This window comes from Lagopus leucura, unplaced genomic scaffold, assembly GCF_019238085.1.
Source record: "Lagopus leucura isolate 7727_CA_CO unplaced genomic scaffold, USGS_WTPT01 Super-Scaffold_100001, whole genome shotgun sequence".
Classification (NCBI taxonomy): Eukaryota; Metazoa; Chordata; class Aves; order Galliformes; family Phasianidae; genus Lagopus; species Lagopus leucura.
This window is the reverse complement of record NW_024962262.1, coordinates 19,921,710-19,940,527: the sequence shown is the minus strand read 5'-3', so window position 1 is coordinate 19,940,527 and position 18,818 is coordinate 19,921,710. Positions and strand designations below refer to the sequence as shown.

The following is an 18,818-nucleotide window of genomic DNA, read 5'->3' as shown; positions in this document are numbered from 1 at the left end:
TGTCACAGGCCAGATCTTCCGCCAGTAAACACTCCTGACCATTCTCATCCGCTCTTCTACAGAGCAAGCAGCTTTGGGGGAAGGGGCTTTCAAATGTTCCCAAAGCAATATCGATTGTCACACGGTTAGCACCCATTAGTTGCCTCCTCAACAAATCATTCAGAGTCTTATCACAAGAAATACCTCAGGAAGCAAGCTTTGAGCCAAAAAACAAAGAAGGATTCTCACAGATATTACTATGGGAATGTTATGACTTCAACACAAAAAAATACATCATATGCAATAGCAAATCAGAAGAAATCTGGTTCATACCAGAAATCTGGTACTGTTGCACACTGTCCCACAGCATACTGTTTGCAAAATAAAAAAAAATCCAGTCATAAACAAACAAACAAAAACCAACAACAACAACAAAAACAAAATAGAAAAGAGATTTCTTCATGAAAATTGAGCCAAAATATGAGATTTTTCTGACATTTGTATGCTCATTCTTTGCAAATGCATACCCGGTGCATTATCATTACCCACTGTTATTCCAGAATATTTTTTTCAGAATGCTCAGTTTTACCTTATATTTGCTGTTTCATTTTCCAGCATGTTTCATAACAGATGTGAAACTTTGCCTTTTTCTAGTTACTTTTAAATATCTGTTTTCCACAATATAAAAACAATAGGAAAAGAAAGCAATAAAAATGTTCCCAGAGAATGTGATAGTTTAGATTTTAAGACCAATGCATTACTTAAAATATTAGTGATTTTCTAATATCATCTGTGGATTGGCAGTTTGGCTATTTGGAAATATCTTTTATTACTAAAATAGTAATGTTTGAGATCTGAGGAAACACTGAACTCTATATCTCTTAGCACGCTCTTGTGTTGCAATACTGGCTATGGACACTACAGGTTCAGAATATGATAAAATTATTTTCATCACATGATGACAACGATGAGAAACTACAGAACATTTATGAGGACTAAATGATATGATGTTCTAGAAATATTAAATTCAAAATAAATAATATTAAGTCCATTTGTTTGAGTTTCAGCTGAGATAGAATTGCTTTCTTCACAGTGTCTGGTACAAAGCTATGTGTTTTGTTCAAGGAGAAAAACATACCAAGGTTTATAGCTGCTTCTAAGCAGTGTTGTACAGAACCAAGGCCATTCTCAGTGAAGGGCCCAAGGAGCTATGATGAACAAAATTAGGACATCTGGCTTATACTGGCCAGCAGGTTATTCCATGCCATATGATATCATGCAGGAGTTTTGGAGGGCGTAGAAATTCACCTGGCTCTTTTCCACTTCTTGGGGGCCAGCTAGGCATTGGCGAGTGCATGATGAGCAATGGCTTGTGCATCACTTGTTATATGTATCCATATATGGAGTCGTAGCTATGATCCTTTTCTTAGTAAATAGTCTAATCTGCTTTTTTTTTTTTTTTTTTTAATTTCAATTAATTATTATTATCTCCCCCATCCAATTGGGAAGAGTGAGGAAATGACTGTGTGGTGCTCTACCACCTGCTGGGCTAAACTACAACAGTATTGTACTTCAATAATCCTACTTCTGCTAAAATTAATAAAAAATAGAGAGTGTATCAATTTTTACAGACTAATAGAAAACAATTAACTTTGACGTTTTCTTGCTATAATGTATTTAGATAGCAACACCTTACTTTCCCATGGTTTCTATTGTTGAACTAGACTGTCACTGTTGTGGAATATAAAAGAGGTTTAGACATGTATTAAGAAATAATTATTGTTTTTGGTGATTTGACAAAATACTCTTCATTCTTTTTAATGACCTTCTGTATGTCTACAAATGGAACTACAGGGATTTATGTCTCCAAAACTTAGGATTTTAAACACATTCAGTTGCATCAATTGGAGAAAAGTAAACATTAAATTGGAAAAGTCAACTTCAATATCTGCTTCATGGTATAATAACTCACATAATGAAAACATCTATTTCTTTCCAGCAGCTCTAAAGGCTAATTTTTTTTTAAGTATTCTATATAGATAAACACATTTGGGCAAAATTAATTGCACTGAGAAGGCTTTTTTTTTTATTTGCTTGCTTTTGTCAGAAAGCCTATGTGTAACTGAAATCCTTAGTGTGAGGAATACATTCATAGTCCTGTAGAAGTCCATCCTAAGTCAGTAACCAGTTACAAGAGCTTATTTGAATAATTAACTATTTATAGTTTGTGGTTACAGCTTTTCACCGCATATTGTCACTTCTAATCAAATACGTGGCACTTGTTTAAAGTCTGAGTTAGGGACTGTACCCAAATTCTATAGGGTTCAAGGCATGCACACAATTATGCCAATGAGATGCTTTCTGTCTGAAGAATCATTTCTCAAACTGATACTGCAGTGCCCTACAGTGTTTGATAAACAAAAGAGAATTGTGAAGACTTCAGTGAACTGAATGACAGAAAAGAGGAGAAGAAATGAAAATAGTTTTTCATGTTGTTCTTGTTTTAAAGGTCATGTATTATCAGGGTATCAAAGATTCCAGCAGAATTAGTTATTATCAAATGAAATAGAGTTCTTTCTTTTTCTTTCTCTTTAAGAGTAGAACTTCAATTTTACCAAATTTTATTTCAAAAAGATGTTAAAACCTTCTTCCCTTTTATTTAATATCAGTCTTCAGGGGAATATCCAAAAGCACTGTTCATTTTAGAAGCAGAAGCCTTCATCATCTTCTGTGCTGTTTTAATATGAATAATTTTCTACGGATTTTGTATGCTCCCAAATCACACAGACACCTTCAAAAATCCCTTGCTAACTAAATCGTAACATAGTATTACAATGAATTTTCTAAAGCATGGTTGTGAAGAGTCTAGTGTAAGGAGGGACCACTAACTACTGTCCTACAGAGGCTTCTAGATTGATTTTTCATTTTTGAAATCTCCACAGAATTTTCCTACAGTATTGGCTGAAAAGTCCGTAGAATCATAGAATCACAAAAGGGACCGTGAAGATCGTGTAGTTTCAATACCCCTGTCGTGGGTAGGGTTGTCAAGCCCCATCCAATCTGGCCTTGAATGCCTCCAGAGATGGGGCATTCACTGCTTCTCTGGGCAACCTGTCCCATAACCCTCCAAGTGATTTTTTTTCTCCTGACTTTTAATCTGTATCTCACCACTTTTAATTTATAATTATTCCCCCTTGTTCTATCACTATCAGATCATGTAAAAATTCTGTCTCCCTCTCGATTATAAGCTTTTGTGTATTGGAAGTCTACAGCGAGATCTCACCGGAGTCTTTTCAAGGCTGAAAAAGCCCAGACTCCAAACTCAGAAACAGAGCTTTACTACTCTTAAAACAGGTAGGTGAAAGGATTCCTTATCCATCAGGAAATCCCAACTATGGGTGAATGCAGAATTTCCAAAGTCTGGCCACTTCTGCTGACAATTTATTGATAAACCCATCTCCCTGTTTAACCAGCTTTTCCTGCATCTGAACTGATTAGGAAGTGAAAACCCAAGCACTGAAAATCATTGATTGCTGTAACTCCTGCCCAGTCTCAAAAATATGTGAACAGTGGAAGGAAATGGTATACATAAGTCTACCATCTCACAGCCAAGAGATTTAATAAATGACTAAGAAAACAAGAAGTTGGCAACTCTTCTCTGATGTGGAATATGGGCTTAACCTAAATCCTTTCAGGTACCTACTGAGCTTTATTTTTAACCCTGTTTTCCAAATCAGAAATTAAAATTACCATTATTTATATTTCTTGAGTAGATGGTGGTGCAACGCGTTAAATTCTATTAATATCGAAGAGTAGTACAGAAAGGGAGGAAAACATAAAGTACTTTTTTTTAATTCTATTTTTTTCTCAGTGTTTTTTTTTAATTATTATTTTTTATTTTTTTTCCCAGTGATATGCACATGACTAGTAAGTTCAGAATAAAAAATAATAGTGAGAGAGCAAGAGCAAAAGAAAAAAAAGAGATTGACCAACGGCAAGAGAAAAGGAGAGAAGGTTGGAAAAGGGTTATAAATTAAAGGAAGAATGATTTGGAGATGCAGTGCTCAAAATATAAAGTCTGTAATGATTATAAAGAGAGGGTTAATAAGCTAGCTTTGGCTATGGAAGGGATGCTTTTCAAAATATTCTTCAGTCGGTAAAGAAAGTAATTATCTTGCTAATGAGTAAAAAAGCTCAGCAGTAACTTGAGCCAGACTTAAACGCACACAAGGCTCCCGGCTCCTACATGTGACCAGTTGCGCAGGCATAAAAGGTTGTAAACACCTACAATAAACGTCCTTCATTCTGCACCAGCAAGGGAGTCCGTGCGTCTCGCTGCATCAGCAAGGATGCCCGCAGCTCTCTTGCCACAAATGGCGCCCGAACAGGGACAAGTAAGGTAGAGCGGTCAGAAGTGGTCTGAGAGAAGCGTCGGTCAGAAGTCCTATCTAAAGAGAGCTGAAAGAAGCTTTAGAAAGAGAAGGCTGAAAGAAGCTCTAGCGAAAAAGAAAGAGCTGAAAGAAACTCTAGCGAAAAAGGCCTGAAAGAAGTCCTATAGATAAAAAGACTGAGAAAAGTCCTATAAAGAAACGGGCTGAAAGGAGTCCTACAGAGAAGCGTCGGGCTGAAAGAGGCCCTATCCTGCTGAAAAAAGCGCAAGACAGAGAAGTCTTACCGTCCTCAGACAATTGCCCTTCGCTGTACAAAGCTAGCAATTGAAAATACAAACAATGACTGCAAAAAGGTACTGCTTGCTCTAAAGAATCCCATTACAAAGGAATTTGCAAAACAAAAGGCGCTGGAGTGGAAGCTATTGGAGCTCAGCAACTTGAAGCAAAGCTTGCAGACCCTGAGCCTCCTTCACCACCGCAAGAGAAGGAGGATCAAACCTCCAGGTCTGGTGGTTTTCAGCTTGTGGGAGCAGGAGCTGCTAAACGTCCTTCATTCTGTACCAGCAGAGGAGCCCGCAGCTCTCTTGCCACATTCTTCTTCCTTGATATGAAAAGAAATTGAAAAGTGGCAATTCTCTTTGTCTTTTCTGCTTTTCTTTTCACCGTTTATGAGGCGGGAGAAACATATACCATCGCAACAAACCTGTGAGACATAGAATTTTAGTATGCATGAGAAACCCTGACACAAGGTCACTGCATGAAAAGGCTATTGGGACAGTGATGCCTCCTGCATCTCGCCTTGGGGAAGTTTTATCACTGAGTAATATCAAACTGATCATTGATGCTTTTATTGCGGACGTAAAGCTGAAATGAGAGACATAAGAGGAAAAAAATGAGAAACTTGACAGTCCTTCCAAACTGGTAAACAGAATCTTTTCCTGGTAAAATAAAGTGACAGAAACAAAATTAAATCTTCCTGAAGCAACTTCCATCTGCATGGGGTTTTGTAAAAATACCTTTTTCAAGAGAGAAACTATTTATTTGATTATTCGTTTATTTATTTCAATTTGCCATGTTTTTAATTTCCAAATAGATAGCTTACTACTTCTCTCAAATATGTTCTACTATTCCATTGCTTTTTTTCTCTCTATTTTTTCCTATCCAGCACCCAGTATGTTAAAGCCTATTTGAGTATGTTTTCAAATTCTGATGGTCTGTATTTCTTATGTGATCTGTAAGTATATTCATATTTCTGTTTTTTTAATGTTCATTTCTGAATTAGCTTCACTAAAGTGAAACATGTAATATAGTTTTCTTGAAGGGTTTGTAAAGGCATATAATTGCCTTTGTGGAGATACTGAAGTTGTTGAAGGGAGTAAGTCAGTTAACAGTCTTAAAATTAGGAAAAAAAAAAGAACCCATGTTGACAAAATTCCGAAAGGTAAAAAGCTCTTTCTGATCAAGGTAACAAATTCAGTTCCATTTTGCCATAATTTCTGTAGGGCTTCTTTTTTTTTCAAATTATTATTTATTTATTAGAGTTGTAAATATGCACATTGCATTCTTAAACACCAGAAGATAAAAAAGAAAAGTAAATTAGAATATTAATGTAGTACTTCTTCATATATATTGAGTTGTTCCTTATTAGACCAATTATTATATACTGGAATACAATAGTTATTTCCTTAGGTTCATAATGTCTCTTCTCTGGAGGAATTCATGAAAGACTGTTCAGAGCAGAAGCTGTGTAGCAAGATAAACAACATGAGAAAGCAACCCTGAGAACCTCAGGAACGTTCCTCTGGAAGAGGATAAAAGCAAAGTCAAGTAAGCTGTATGATGGCCACATGGTGATGACCCTGATTGGAAGAAGAGAGCGTGGCCAGAAATGACTAATGGCTGTGATTGGACAGAGTGCCTGCGTGCACAGTTATGGAATATTTGAGGAATGTTTTGTTGATGTGTAAAGGGGAGGGAGGAAAGTTAAAAGAGAAAACTTGTATATAAGGGATGATATAACCTGTAATAAACGATTTGCACCTTTCATATCCGAGTCTGTCCTCAGATGCTGCCCTTGCACATGTATTTTTTTTTCTTTTTTACTTCACAATTTTTTTTCTCTTGATATTCAGTCATATGTACATTTTATTGTATATTAATCTGTTTTTATTTTCTCTCTGAGCAATACTTTCCTGAAATGTGGTAACTTAACCAGTTACTGATAAATACATAAGCGCAACCTAAATAAATACATTCAGTTGCACACATCAACATGCAAGATAGAATGGAGTTAGTGAACCTTATTCAAGTGAAATTGAGCAACACCTTTAATTCTAGTACATTTAGTACTACTGTTTTATTTTCATCTAGTTTTAAAGAGGGTAAACATTTTCAGAAGAAAATGAACAGGTGAAGTTGATTTTCAAATGCTTCCGTGTGTTTTGCTTCCTGATCTGAACAAAATCCATTCACAGTGTGAAATTTACAACAGAGCGATTAGGATCTCTTAACTCTTACTGATTTATATACGTGCCTATTTGGATGGTATGCATCACTACTGTCAGTCTCTTGTTGCAAACTATAACACAGTAAAGGTCATATCTGCTAGGACATTCCATCAGTATTCCTTTTTATTGGCAGGACACTTGGAAATGTACATTAGTCACAATTTATTCATAACATTTCAGACTATGATCAGAAGGTTTTCAACTTGAAATTCACTCCTGATTATATGACAGTAAAATGTTTTGCTTTGTTTTGTTTTTAATTTGAGACAGCCTATATTATTAACAGTAAAATAAATATATCCAAACTTCCCTGCAAAGAGAATATATAGCTAAGACAGCCAATTTCAATATTACTATGCCAGAGATTAAGTTAACATTCATACGAAGTATTTTTTCCCTGTACTGACCACAGCCACAATGTTAGGACAAAATAAAAGAAAATTGATGAAAAAAGATAGCATGTACTTGATGTTGATGAAATGAATGTTTGTGCCTAATACACTAGAGAAACTCTGCAATAACAGTTCACCCAAGTGAAAAAATGATTCCCATTTTGCTCCCAAGGTCAATGTCAGTTGAGGTTATTGACTATATAAATGCTAAGTACGAAGTTTGAATTGTCCAAGGCTACATTAACTTGTACACTACACTTTTCAAGGTTTCCCAGTTACATTAACAATTTACTTTCTTTACTAACTTACTCCATTTCTATATTTCTGTCCTTTTTTGTTTCTTGTTTTTTTTTTTTTCTCTCAGTAGCCATCTCAGCCTGTATTTCCTAAATGTTAGAGTATGGCTCACTATTGAGATAAGAATATTATATCCTATAAGCAGTTGTTAGGTTATCTTTACAATACCTAACAATTGGTAGGTATTGCTAAGAAGCTCATCTGCACACATACAATGAAACATAGAGGGATAGGGGTAAGAGGGATAGCCCAAGCATTATCCTACCTCCTATCAGCTACTACCAAACCTGTTACAGGAAACATAAGTCCATCACAGGCCCATCTGTCAAAGGGGGGATAAATGCAAGTGCAATACATTAAAACTCAGAGAAATTCCTTTCTAAGTCATTTGTGGGTGAGGGGCTCTATTCTTTGTGAGGGGGAGAAGCAGTGGCTTAATCTGGGAACAGTAACTGGAGTCAGAGGCACATGGTCTGACTACATAGAGAGTAGATGTGCAAGTGAGCATGTGAGCACTAGCCAGGAACAAGTCAAACTTGTCAGTGAGTTTTCACCACTTCTGAAACACACCACTGTGCTCACATCCATTGTTTCATCTCCATAAACATTCAGCAAGTGTTGATGTATGTTAATGAGGGCATTTATTTATTTATTTATTTATTATATAGAGGAATTCAATAGCACACTGTTACTTCATACACACTTCCACGTCAGACATCATTTTGTCCCTCTGGTGTCATCTGTCACATGGGAACAAAATGCAACCAAATATGGGCAGAAAGGTTCAACCTCTACTGCCGTACTATCAACATCTGCCTCTCATTTTGTGAGTGAGCATAATAAAATAGCAGGCATTACTTTTGGAGCAGATCTTGTAAACTATATACTATAGAGAAAGCAGAAATAACATAGAAGAAGTGGGATATTTGCCCTTGTTTTTTGTGAAAACAATCCATCATTATGATTCCATGATAGTGGTTGAAATTCTGAGTAAGTTCTCAAGGTGATCATAATTTTTAAATTAAATTTTACTCTTCCTGTATTTCATTCTTGACAACAGTTGCTCACAAATGTGCATACTGTCAAAAATGATGACATGAATAAGGCATGAATCTGAAGAGAGGGATATTTTTCTCCACCAGGAGAGGTCTAAAGAGACATGATCAAATTTTTGAGTTGAATGTCTGATTGCAACTGTATGCATCTCATTTGAAAGTTTTCAAGTAATGTATTTTTGTCAACTGAAAATGGATTTGCACACATAAATTAATGATTTTTTTTTTCGATCTTGAAGCCTTTCCTCAAATTTCTGTATCAGTGTGAAAAGCGTGGCTGCATATTTTTCACTATTCACACAACTATGTTTGGCCAGTGTATTGAAATTCATAAAATTATTTGCCACAAGTTGAGTAAAAACTAAACTGCACCCTCTCCATACTTTGGTTTCAGCCCAGACAGTGCTGATTGCACACCTTTGTTTGGCTGTTGGGAGAAATGAATGCACACTTAATGGATAAGAGCCCTCTGCAAAGAAACAGGCCACACTGCAAGCCATGTCAGGCCACATGCGGCCTTTGGGTTGCAAGTTGGACATGCCTGAATATGATATATATCTGTGTTCTTTGTATATGTACCTATGGACAGTACATGCCTTGATACAGATCAGATGTGGGAATGGGACTGCAGCAGCTTTAACTCTCAGGTCCCCTACACCAATTATGTTCTTCACATAGTAACGTATCAGGCTGTAATTTTTTACAAATTTTTAAAAATAATTTACAAATATTTTAAGTCAAATGCCAGTATTGGCATTTTTGGACAGAGAGTTAATTTTGGACCTGCCCATCAGAATATAAAATAAATAACAGATTTATTCAGCTGCCATTCCAGTTCTATACACAGAGCTTTTTAAGGATTAGGAGGAAGTCAGTAGATACACTTCACACTAAGAGGGATCAATTTTTGAGTAGTTTCAGCCTTCTGCTATTCGTGAAAGATTCATTGTACTTCCCAAGAAAAAGTTCCCAAATAATTACTTCCCAAAGAATTAATCACTGTGACTAAAGTTGACAGAATTAGGCCTTAATTAATCTGGCTGAGATCATAGGAGTCAGTCAGCGTCAGAACAGAAATAGATTGTTACCATGGTTCATACTGCAACACATAATGCTGCCAAATAGGCTGCCTTTTATTTTGATTAAAATCTGTGTCTTTTCCTTTAGACACTTCCCTTTCTTACTTCTTGGTCTCTTTAATTGGAAGTTCTTACAGACAGTGTTTAATATTAAAGGACTGCATTCCACAAGATCTAATGTTTTGAAAATTTAAAATCTGTATCTGCTACTCTTTTAATTTCTGAATTTGTCTATATTTGAGAACTGGAAATGTTTGTATTGCTCTAAATAGATTTCTGTTGCACCCTAAAGCCACTGCATCCATTTCCTTTCTACTGCAGGTATCCTGAGAATTCCTCAGACAAAGGTTGTCAGTGTGCTATATTATGTAGGATTGTTTTGTTCAATTTACACAGACACTACATGTTGAAGTTTGTACAAAATGTAAAATTAAAATTTTGCTTAGCTTAATAAAATGAATAATACTTCCTAAGACTATATTTATTGTGGAAGATTTAATTTGTAAAGTTAATTTAGACTTACTGGTGCAGCATTTCTAATTTTAGCACTTAGTTGTCAAATGTGAAACCTATTATAGGGTACCTACTTTGGCTGGGGGGGGTGTTGGATTTGATGATCTCTTGAGGTTCCTCATCAACCCTGCAATTCTATGATTCTATGACTCTCTCACTTACTTAAGAGCATTAAGTGTAACTAAAATGCAACTTAGGGTCTGATCCAGTAAACTAAACTCAGACATATATAAATGATAAAAATTTCAGTTCATGGTTGATACCAAGCAGTTCTTAAAATACTTCATGAATTTCACTTATTTCCCGTAGTTTTGTGGAAAGTGGCTATTTGAAGAAGTTAACACTATCTGGTTTTATTTATAAAATAAAGTAAAACAAAATAAAATCACTCCTAGATCAACGTGTCAAGTTAAATTCAGTGACTGTTCACATGGGTTTTGCAGTAGATCACACATTTATCACATAGCCAAATCAGTGTAACATTTTTCTTGATTAGCTAAGCTGATTATTTCATTGTTAAGAATATTGAATGAGTGGTAAACTTGGTGTGATGTTGTTTAAAACAAAAGCAAACAAAAATAAAACAATTGAACATCTTTATTCTGTACTACGTAGATCTTTTTCATGCTGGTAGATAATGAAAATTTCTGTTTCTCTACCTACATAGCATTTAATCTTTGCCGTGCAGTAGAGAATGTGGTCGTCAAACAGTTGTACAAATTTAGACAGCACTTTCTGAAACCAAGAAATCAAGTTACATTCAAGCTCATGTATTATCTAAAAGGTAATTTCCAGAGATTTGTATACATATGCAGATTTATCCCTCTATGTGTCAGAACTGGCATTTTGTGACATTAGTACAGTCAAGTTTTAGGGGCTCCGTATTTTCCTGGTATTACGCTGGCGGGTTTACAGTGATCACAAGATGCAGATCTCTACCAAGGAATTCGTCACTACTCTTAACTGATCTAAAGGTTCCATTAGGCTCCAGATAGATTATATTACTGTTTAAAACCCAAGTAAGATGTAGCACTCAATCTTATAGCATGAGAAAAATTAAAATGTACAGTATACAGAGAAATACTGGAAAACAACTTAGTACAAGGTAAAAACAGTATTAAACTGCTTCATTGCTCTATTTTTTTTTCAGCTCAAACAGCCTTTACTCCTGGGAAAGCATGACCAAGGGAAAATGAAACAATTTTTTAGCTTTTTCAGTAGGAGACTGACTGAGGTTGTATGATCAGGGTTCCTAATCTTTTATTTATTTGTTTGTTTGTTTGTTTGTTTTTAATTCTTCTAGACACTCCGTCCAAGAAAATTTGTAAGGACACACAAATTCATTGACTAATAACATGATAGATAAATAAATAAATAGGTAGAAAAATAAAAGTCTCCAAGGTATTCTATTTGTGTTGACCTTTTTAATGAACAACTCTCACTGTATTTTGAACAACAACTCTGAAGCTCTGGGACTAATTAGATGGTCCACATGCTCTTATTATAATAAACATTATGTACAACTTTTAGAAAGAGCAAGGTCACTGTGATTACCTGTGTGAAATCTAGTCCAGGTTTGGAGAAACTCATCACTGTAAATTATTTATTTTATTTTGTTTTGTTTTTAAATATAACTTGAGGAGTAATATAACTCTATGCAATGGTACTTACTAAGCCATAAATTTTCAATTGTAACTCAAAAAGTATTTTGAAAGAGAATTTTTTCTGCATTGTCACAGAACTCTCTTGAAAAAAGCCTAAAGAAGATTACTCACATGAATATGTTTTACATTTTATTTGCTTTCAGATATATTACAAAGTTTAAAAAGCAATTAAATATTGTAAAATAAGTATACTAGATTCACTTACTTTATCTTTCCTTTTCTTTCTTTGAATATATGAATGAATAGTCCTTTACAAACATTTGGATGTTGCATTTCTATTTTCTTTTTAATATTGTAAATATCACTTACAGCAATTCTCAAGTATCTGCCAAAAGTCACTATGTCTCTACATTGACAAAATGACATTAATTAGCTATCTCTTTTAAATAGTTGAAAAGTCATCTTCTTTAATTAATAATGTGTTTTAAAGAAAGCAGAAATTACATAGAGTGTGCTTCTATTTTCCATTTTCTAGATTAAGTTGCAGATGTTTCCTGACAGAAGTGTCTGGAAAATTTCTGTCATTATTAAAGGTAGAATATTACCCACTTGTATTTGGTATTAAAAGGTATTACTCCCTGATAAATCCTCGTGTGGATTAATTTCCTCAGTAGCACTATGTGAATTTCTTCTTTTTCAAACACATGGTGTTATGTGAGATATCATTAACCCACAGTTATACTGCTGAGGGGTGGGGACTTCTGTGTACAAAGGGAATCGTGTAAAAGTACAGTAAAGATTTAGTACTTTTCTTTATGTGTCAAGAGAATACATGAGACAGGTGAAGTAGAATTGAGGACCTTAAAACACCAGCATCATTTGAAAAGGAAGCTATAAACACAGGAGAGGAGTAAGTAAGCATAATCTTGCAGTGCTGGGAAAAAAAAGAAAAAAAAAAAGTCTTTGGAGTTTGCACTACACCTAATCATAGAATCATAGAATGGCTTGTGTTGGAAGAGACTTCAAGGATCCTGAAGTTCAAACTCCCCTGCCGCAGGCAGAGTTGCAAGCTGCTTGATCATGTACTGGATCAGATTGCCCAGGGCCCAGGGTCCTATGCAACCTGGCCTTGAACAGCTCCAGGGACGCAATCTCTCTAGGCAATCTGTTCCAGCACCTCATCACCCTCCCAGTGAAAGAATTCCCCCTGGCATCTAATCTAAATCTTCCCTCCTTTAGTTTAAAATCATTCCCCCTTGTCCTATCACTATCTGCACATCTAAAAAGTTTATTTCCCTTTGTAAAAAGCTGATTTCCCTCCTGCCTTGCAGAATTACTCCCTTGCATCTAATTCTCCTGAAATATTACCCAAGACAATGCAAAGTTGCCTAAAGAGTATGTTGGAGACAGCAAGTGTGAAAAAGTCATATATAGCAAAAGAATAATGTATTACGTGAAGAACCTTTCACGCATGTGAAGGAGAGAGCAACTGTCCTTTGTTCTTGTTCTCCTGGTTGTTTCAGTATGTTTGTTCTAGTAACTAATCTAAATAAACCAGAAAAAATACATATGTATAATCAAAGATTCAAAATCGTGCATCTCTTCTTTTCAAAACCTTAATTAAATGACATAAAATTTACAAATAGTATGTGTACTGCCTTTTATTTTTTCTTCTGATGGCTTTGATCTTATTTTAGGTACTGTCTTAGTTTGGTTTTGGTTTGGATTACTTTTTCAAGATTCCTTTCCCTTTGCATTTCTCCACTTATAATTGCTTTATATGCCAACAAGATTAAGAAAGTGGAAAGTAACTTTTCAAAGGATAAATACATATTTTTGTTACTGTGAGATAGAGGTGAATGAAAAGTTCTGTAGATAAAGTCAGTTCACATAATGTGATGATTTAAGAGACTGTGATTTTGTTTAGACAGAAGATTTCTGCTGAAAGTAGCTTTTAGACAATTATATTGTTAAAAATAATAGGTAAAAACTGATGAAGTCATTAAATTTTCAAAAGTTACAAATTATCCTGTAAAGCTTCAATGACTGCAAATTAGCCTTTGCTATAGCCCTCTGATAACAATCTATAGATCATTTTATTACTCATGAATTTTAGTAATTTCAGGACACCACAGGTCATCTTATGCTCATTTATTTGCTAAACACCTTGTACTGGTATGCCTATGTTGAAAAATTGCTACTATTTACTTCTCATGAGACAGGCAAGCAACAAAGTGGTGGATTTGGCCCCAGACATCCACTGTGCCAGGCAGCATATATATCTTGCTGTCAGTGAAATAAATGAGCCCTTAAATTGGCTGCAAAGCTTAAGAACTGAAATTTATATGTCTACTTATCAAACAGAAAGTTCAGAACACCTGCCAATATGAAGTATAATTGTGACAAACTGTTACATTTTACCTTTAACTTTTTGGCATTAACACCTCAACTTCATTACAAGAGCCTTATTCTCCCCACCCCTCCCTTCTTCCTTTCTCCAGACCAGTTCTCCACCTGAAGAACTCTCTACATTCATTTGCAAAAGTTGAGCTACTATTTCTACACTTGGTCATCTATCAGCAGATTTAAAAAAAAAAAAAATGGAACTTGTAAAAAATGCTAGGACTGACATGAAATTTTTCCCCAGATTACTACAGAAAGTATATGTTTGTTGATTTTATTTTATATATTTTTATTATTTATTTTAAATTTGATATTTATATACCAGTTACTTATAAACTGCTTTGAAAACTTTATCTGCAACCATGAACGAAATGTATGATTTTACGTTGTTGGGGTTTTCTTTTGTTTATTTTGTTGAGGGGTAGATTTTGTTTTTGCATTAAAAATATGGTTACTTCTATCTTCTTTTAGTGACTAACTTCGGTACATTTTCTTCTCTCCCCTAGAACTTTCCTATCTAAAACACAAGTTTTTTTGCTGCTAAATACTCAGTAACTGCCTTGCTATTTAATCTTTATCCAAATGTTTCATAAAAAGAAAAAAAATAAAATTCACTCTTCTGGATATTGTAATTCATCTTTATTCAAATGATAGTTTGACATATTAACAGAGTTTTAGCCAGTTTATTAGCAAAAAAACCCACCACCTTCTCCAATTACCAGCACAGAAATTGTAGGTATATTTTGGGTGAAACAAGACTGCAGCAGCTCCTCTATATTTCCAGCAGGGCTTCTTGGTGGCTGAAATACTTTGCAGGATTCTATGTATTCTCACTCAATTTTCTATATTCTGCATACTGATAATGAACTAAACCATTTGAAATGTATACATTATTTAATCTCAGTAAACCTAATTTTGTTTTAATGTGGTTTGAAGCTTTTCAATCTGGAACTATAAACAAGTATCTCTAATACATCTATACACATTCAATTTTCATTGTTTTCACTTTTCATTTTCTAATTAAAAACACTATTAAAAAATGTATTAAATCCTAAGATAATTTAAATTTATTTAGTGAAGGTTGTTTTCTATGTCCACTGTTTGAACATAAAGATGACACAAGGAGATCTTTCTATCTGATATTCCCCTTCAAGGTTATGTCAACTGGGTCTTTTTTGCACCGATGCACCATTTAGCACCAGCTGCCTGTATGGAAATTTAGAAGTAGCATATGCCTCTGTTCACTGAAATCTGGGCCAGATTCCTATCATTCCTCATACAATCATTACTGCAGTCACCACTGTTCAGCTAATCCACCTCTTTCAGAAAACTGCAGCTGCTGCTATCACTGCAGCTCTTCATCAAAGAAGCATACTTTGCTTTTGAGGTTAAATCTCCTTATACAATTCTACGTTTTGAGTTTTGCATTGAAAACATGCTATGCTTGCAAAAGAAATCAGATGAAAAATAAACTGGAATATTTTGAGATTACTGAGTGGATTATTAATCCACTCAAATCTTTTGGAAAATATTGTAGGAGACCTGTAGAAATTTTCATTGGAAATAAACTGTGGACAAATCAGTTCCTTCTGTCTTTACAAATAATTATGTTTGTTTAATTTTATTTATGACAGTTATTATTAACATGTTTATACATATTTCAGTGATGTGATGACAGTATTCTGGTCTTTTCTTGACTGATTCGCCTCAAAGTTTTATAAAATGGTAGGAAATATGTATACTATATCTAAGATTTTTACTCAGTGTCTATCCTTTTGGGCCTCATCTTTGTAATACAACCATCTCCATTCGCTGACTCTAAGTTGGCCATCTGTTTGATTTGTCTCTTCTTTAATTATTATTTCCTATTACTGGACTGTTTTTAACTGTTGTACCTTTACCAATGAGCACATTTAGAATCTTCACCTTAGGTGTGAAGATATCTCTAAATAACACTTCTTCATGACATGTTATTTTCTTAAGCAGAAGATGTTACTAAGGCACCTGTACGAATAAGAAACAATTATAATGACATATTGTTTTAGTAGGAGAAAACATAATTAAAGTGTATATTTAACCTAATTAAAATGTGATTTTAGCAATGTTTCATTAGTGATGGTCTCTATGAATCATAACTAGCCAGGGTTTTTAGAGAACTTGTTCTGATTTAGCTCTGTTTAATTGTACCCTGTAAAATATATCAAAATGTTATTAATTCTACATGCATTATTCATATTTACTCCATATATATTCACAGCTGCTTACATCAGTAAAGACTGTTTATCACAATGCCTGCTGACACTGTGTAGTAAACTTTTCTTGAATGTAGTTCCTGGATACTTTTGGTAGCTGTAATTTTGATGTACTGTTACTTAAATATGTAAAATCATATACATTCCATCACTTTGTCTGAAATTGGCTTTAATTTGCTTCTTAGAGAACATATTGTAAGATGAAAAAGAAACATGCTAAGAAAATTCTTATCACTTCTTTTTTTTTTTCTTTAAAAATATGATTGACATAGCAATCACGGAATTCTAGGAGTTGCAAGGGACCTCTAAGTATCAAGTCCAACCCTCTTCCTAAAGAAGGTTGTTTAGAGTAACTGACACAGGAAAGTGTCCAGGCAGGTCTTGAATTTCTCCAGAGAAGGATACTCTACAGCCCCTCTGGACAGCTTCTTCAAGTGCTGTGTCTCCCTCACAGTAAAGAAGGTTTTCCTCATATTTGAAATGAACTGTCTAGAAGACTTTGCCAGATATACCTTGTGTTGTCACTGTGCACCACTGAAAAGAGCCTGGCCCCATCCATTTGACTCCAGTGGTAAGATCCCCTGTGAGTCTTCTTCTCCCCAGGTTGAAGAGTCCCATGTCTTTCAGCTTTTCCAGATACAGGAGATGCTCAATACCCCTAGTCTTCGTGGCCCTCAACTGGACTGTCTTTGAGAGGAACTGAGGAGCCCAGAATTCGCCACAGATTTGGGCCTCATCAAGGCAGAGTAGAGGGGGAGGATAGCCCCCACTGACCTGTTGGATAGTTTGTTTTTAATGCATCCCAGGACATGATTAGTTTTCTTGACAATAAAGGCACACTGTTGACTCACAGTCAACCTGTTGTCCACCAGAGCCTGCATGCCAAGCTAGTATAAATCTGTACCAGATTTATATGTGACTCCCTGTCAGGTCATGTGATCCCATGTCACTGTTGCCACCGTTGAAATACACAACTCATTACTTCTCTATGCTCACACTGGTTTCCATAAACGTTCATCATGCATCAATGAATGTCAGTGGGTGCAATTTTTTCTGCTGGGAGGAGTTCAACATCATATGTTTTGCTTCATATACACTTCCATGTCAGATAACATTTTGTCATACTGCCCCTTTATAGCTATCTGTCATATGGCAACAAAATTTAATGGAATATTTGTGGGAAGGTTCAAACTCTACTGTCATAAACCGACATAATAAAAGAAGAAGCATTACTTTTGGAACAACGTTCATATTTTATGTAGAAAAAAAAGACTTTCCAGAAAATCTAACAATCTTACAAGCTTGTACTTTTATCTTTACTCACCCTCATATGAAAATTACAATTGTATAATACAGTTATACATTACTTGATATTATTAAAACCTGGTGTGTAATGCTCTGTCTCAGAATTACTGTATATTTTGAGAATGACCCAATATACTAATACAGGTACTTATAAGCCTGCTTTTTAAGTTTGTAGATTCAGTTCAGTTCTGAGATTCCCCTACCTGTAAAATTTTGTTGAAATGTATGGATGTAGGCTGCTACATTTCTTTATTGCAGTATGAAATCTAACAAAAAATATGCAACATTACTCAAACAATCATCATTTTAATAACTTAAGATAGGAGCCCAAGCCAAGAGTTGAAGTATTTTGAATATTTACTATTTTGAGTGAGAGTGAGGTAATCCTGTGTATATGTCCATTAACTGCTTACAAACACTTATTAAATGATATATCAGTTTCTGTTTTAAAATGCTTGCATTATGCCTACATAAATAGGTTGAGAAGATCTCAAAATCCATCATATGAACTATAAAGTCTCACAAACAATACTGAATATTCTTTATTGTGCTTGATAATGCATGAATGTGAAAGATGAAAAGAAAGGCAATTATCCTGTTCTTCATTAGCATGAATATGTCAGTGATTTGGCAGGGCTTGAATGCATGGAATGCACTCTTCAAGGAAAGAAAGGTGACAAAAATCTTTGCAAAAGCTGGATTCCATTTTCACACTGTAGAACACAATGTTGCATGATAAAAACTGTATTTGGTATGGAGATTTTCTTTATATCTTACTTCAGGGACATACACCTAAGGCATGAAATAACCTTATATAGTATGTCCAAATTCCACTATTTGGTCAAGGACCATTGCATGAAAAGATCATAAATGAACATACGTAGTAGCTGGGCTGATTTAATGAGGTTTCTGTTTTAGACCCACATTCTCAGGGTATAGAGTTTCTTTCAATTGATATTTAAAGGAAGGAAGGAAGGAAGGAAGGAAGGAAGGAAGGAAGGAAGGAAGGAAGGAAGGAAGGAAGGAAGGAAGGAAGGAAGG

At 34.9% G+C, this 18,818-nt stretch overlaps 1 protein-coding gene across 1 annotated transcript in view; it reads left to right on the top strand.

Annotated features, from left to right (window-relative positions):
• Window positions 1-4,992, top strand: part of LOC122177208 — a 47,226-nt gene extending 42,234 nt beyond the window's left edge. Inside the window, 1 exon segment of the mRNA XM_042866362.1 lies at window positions 4,742-4,992. Coding sequence (XP_042722296.1) covers window positions 4,742-4,992 — 251 coding nt within the window.
• Window positions 4,993-18,818: the final 13,826 nt, after the last annotated feature.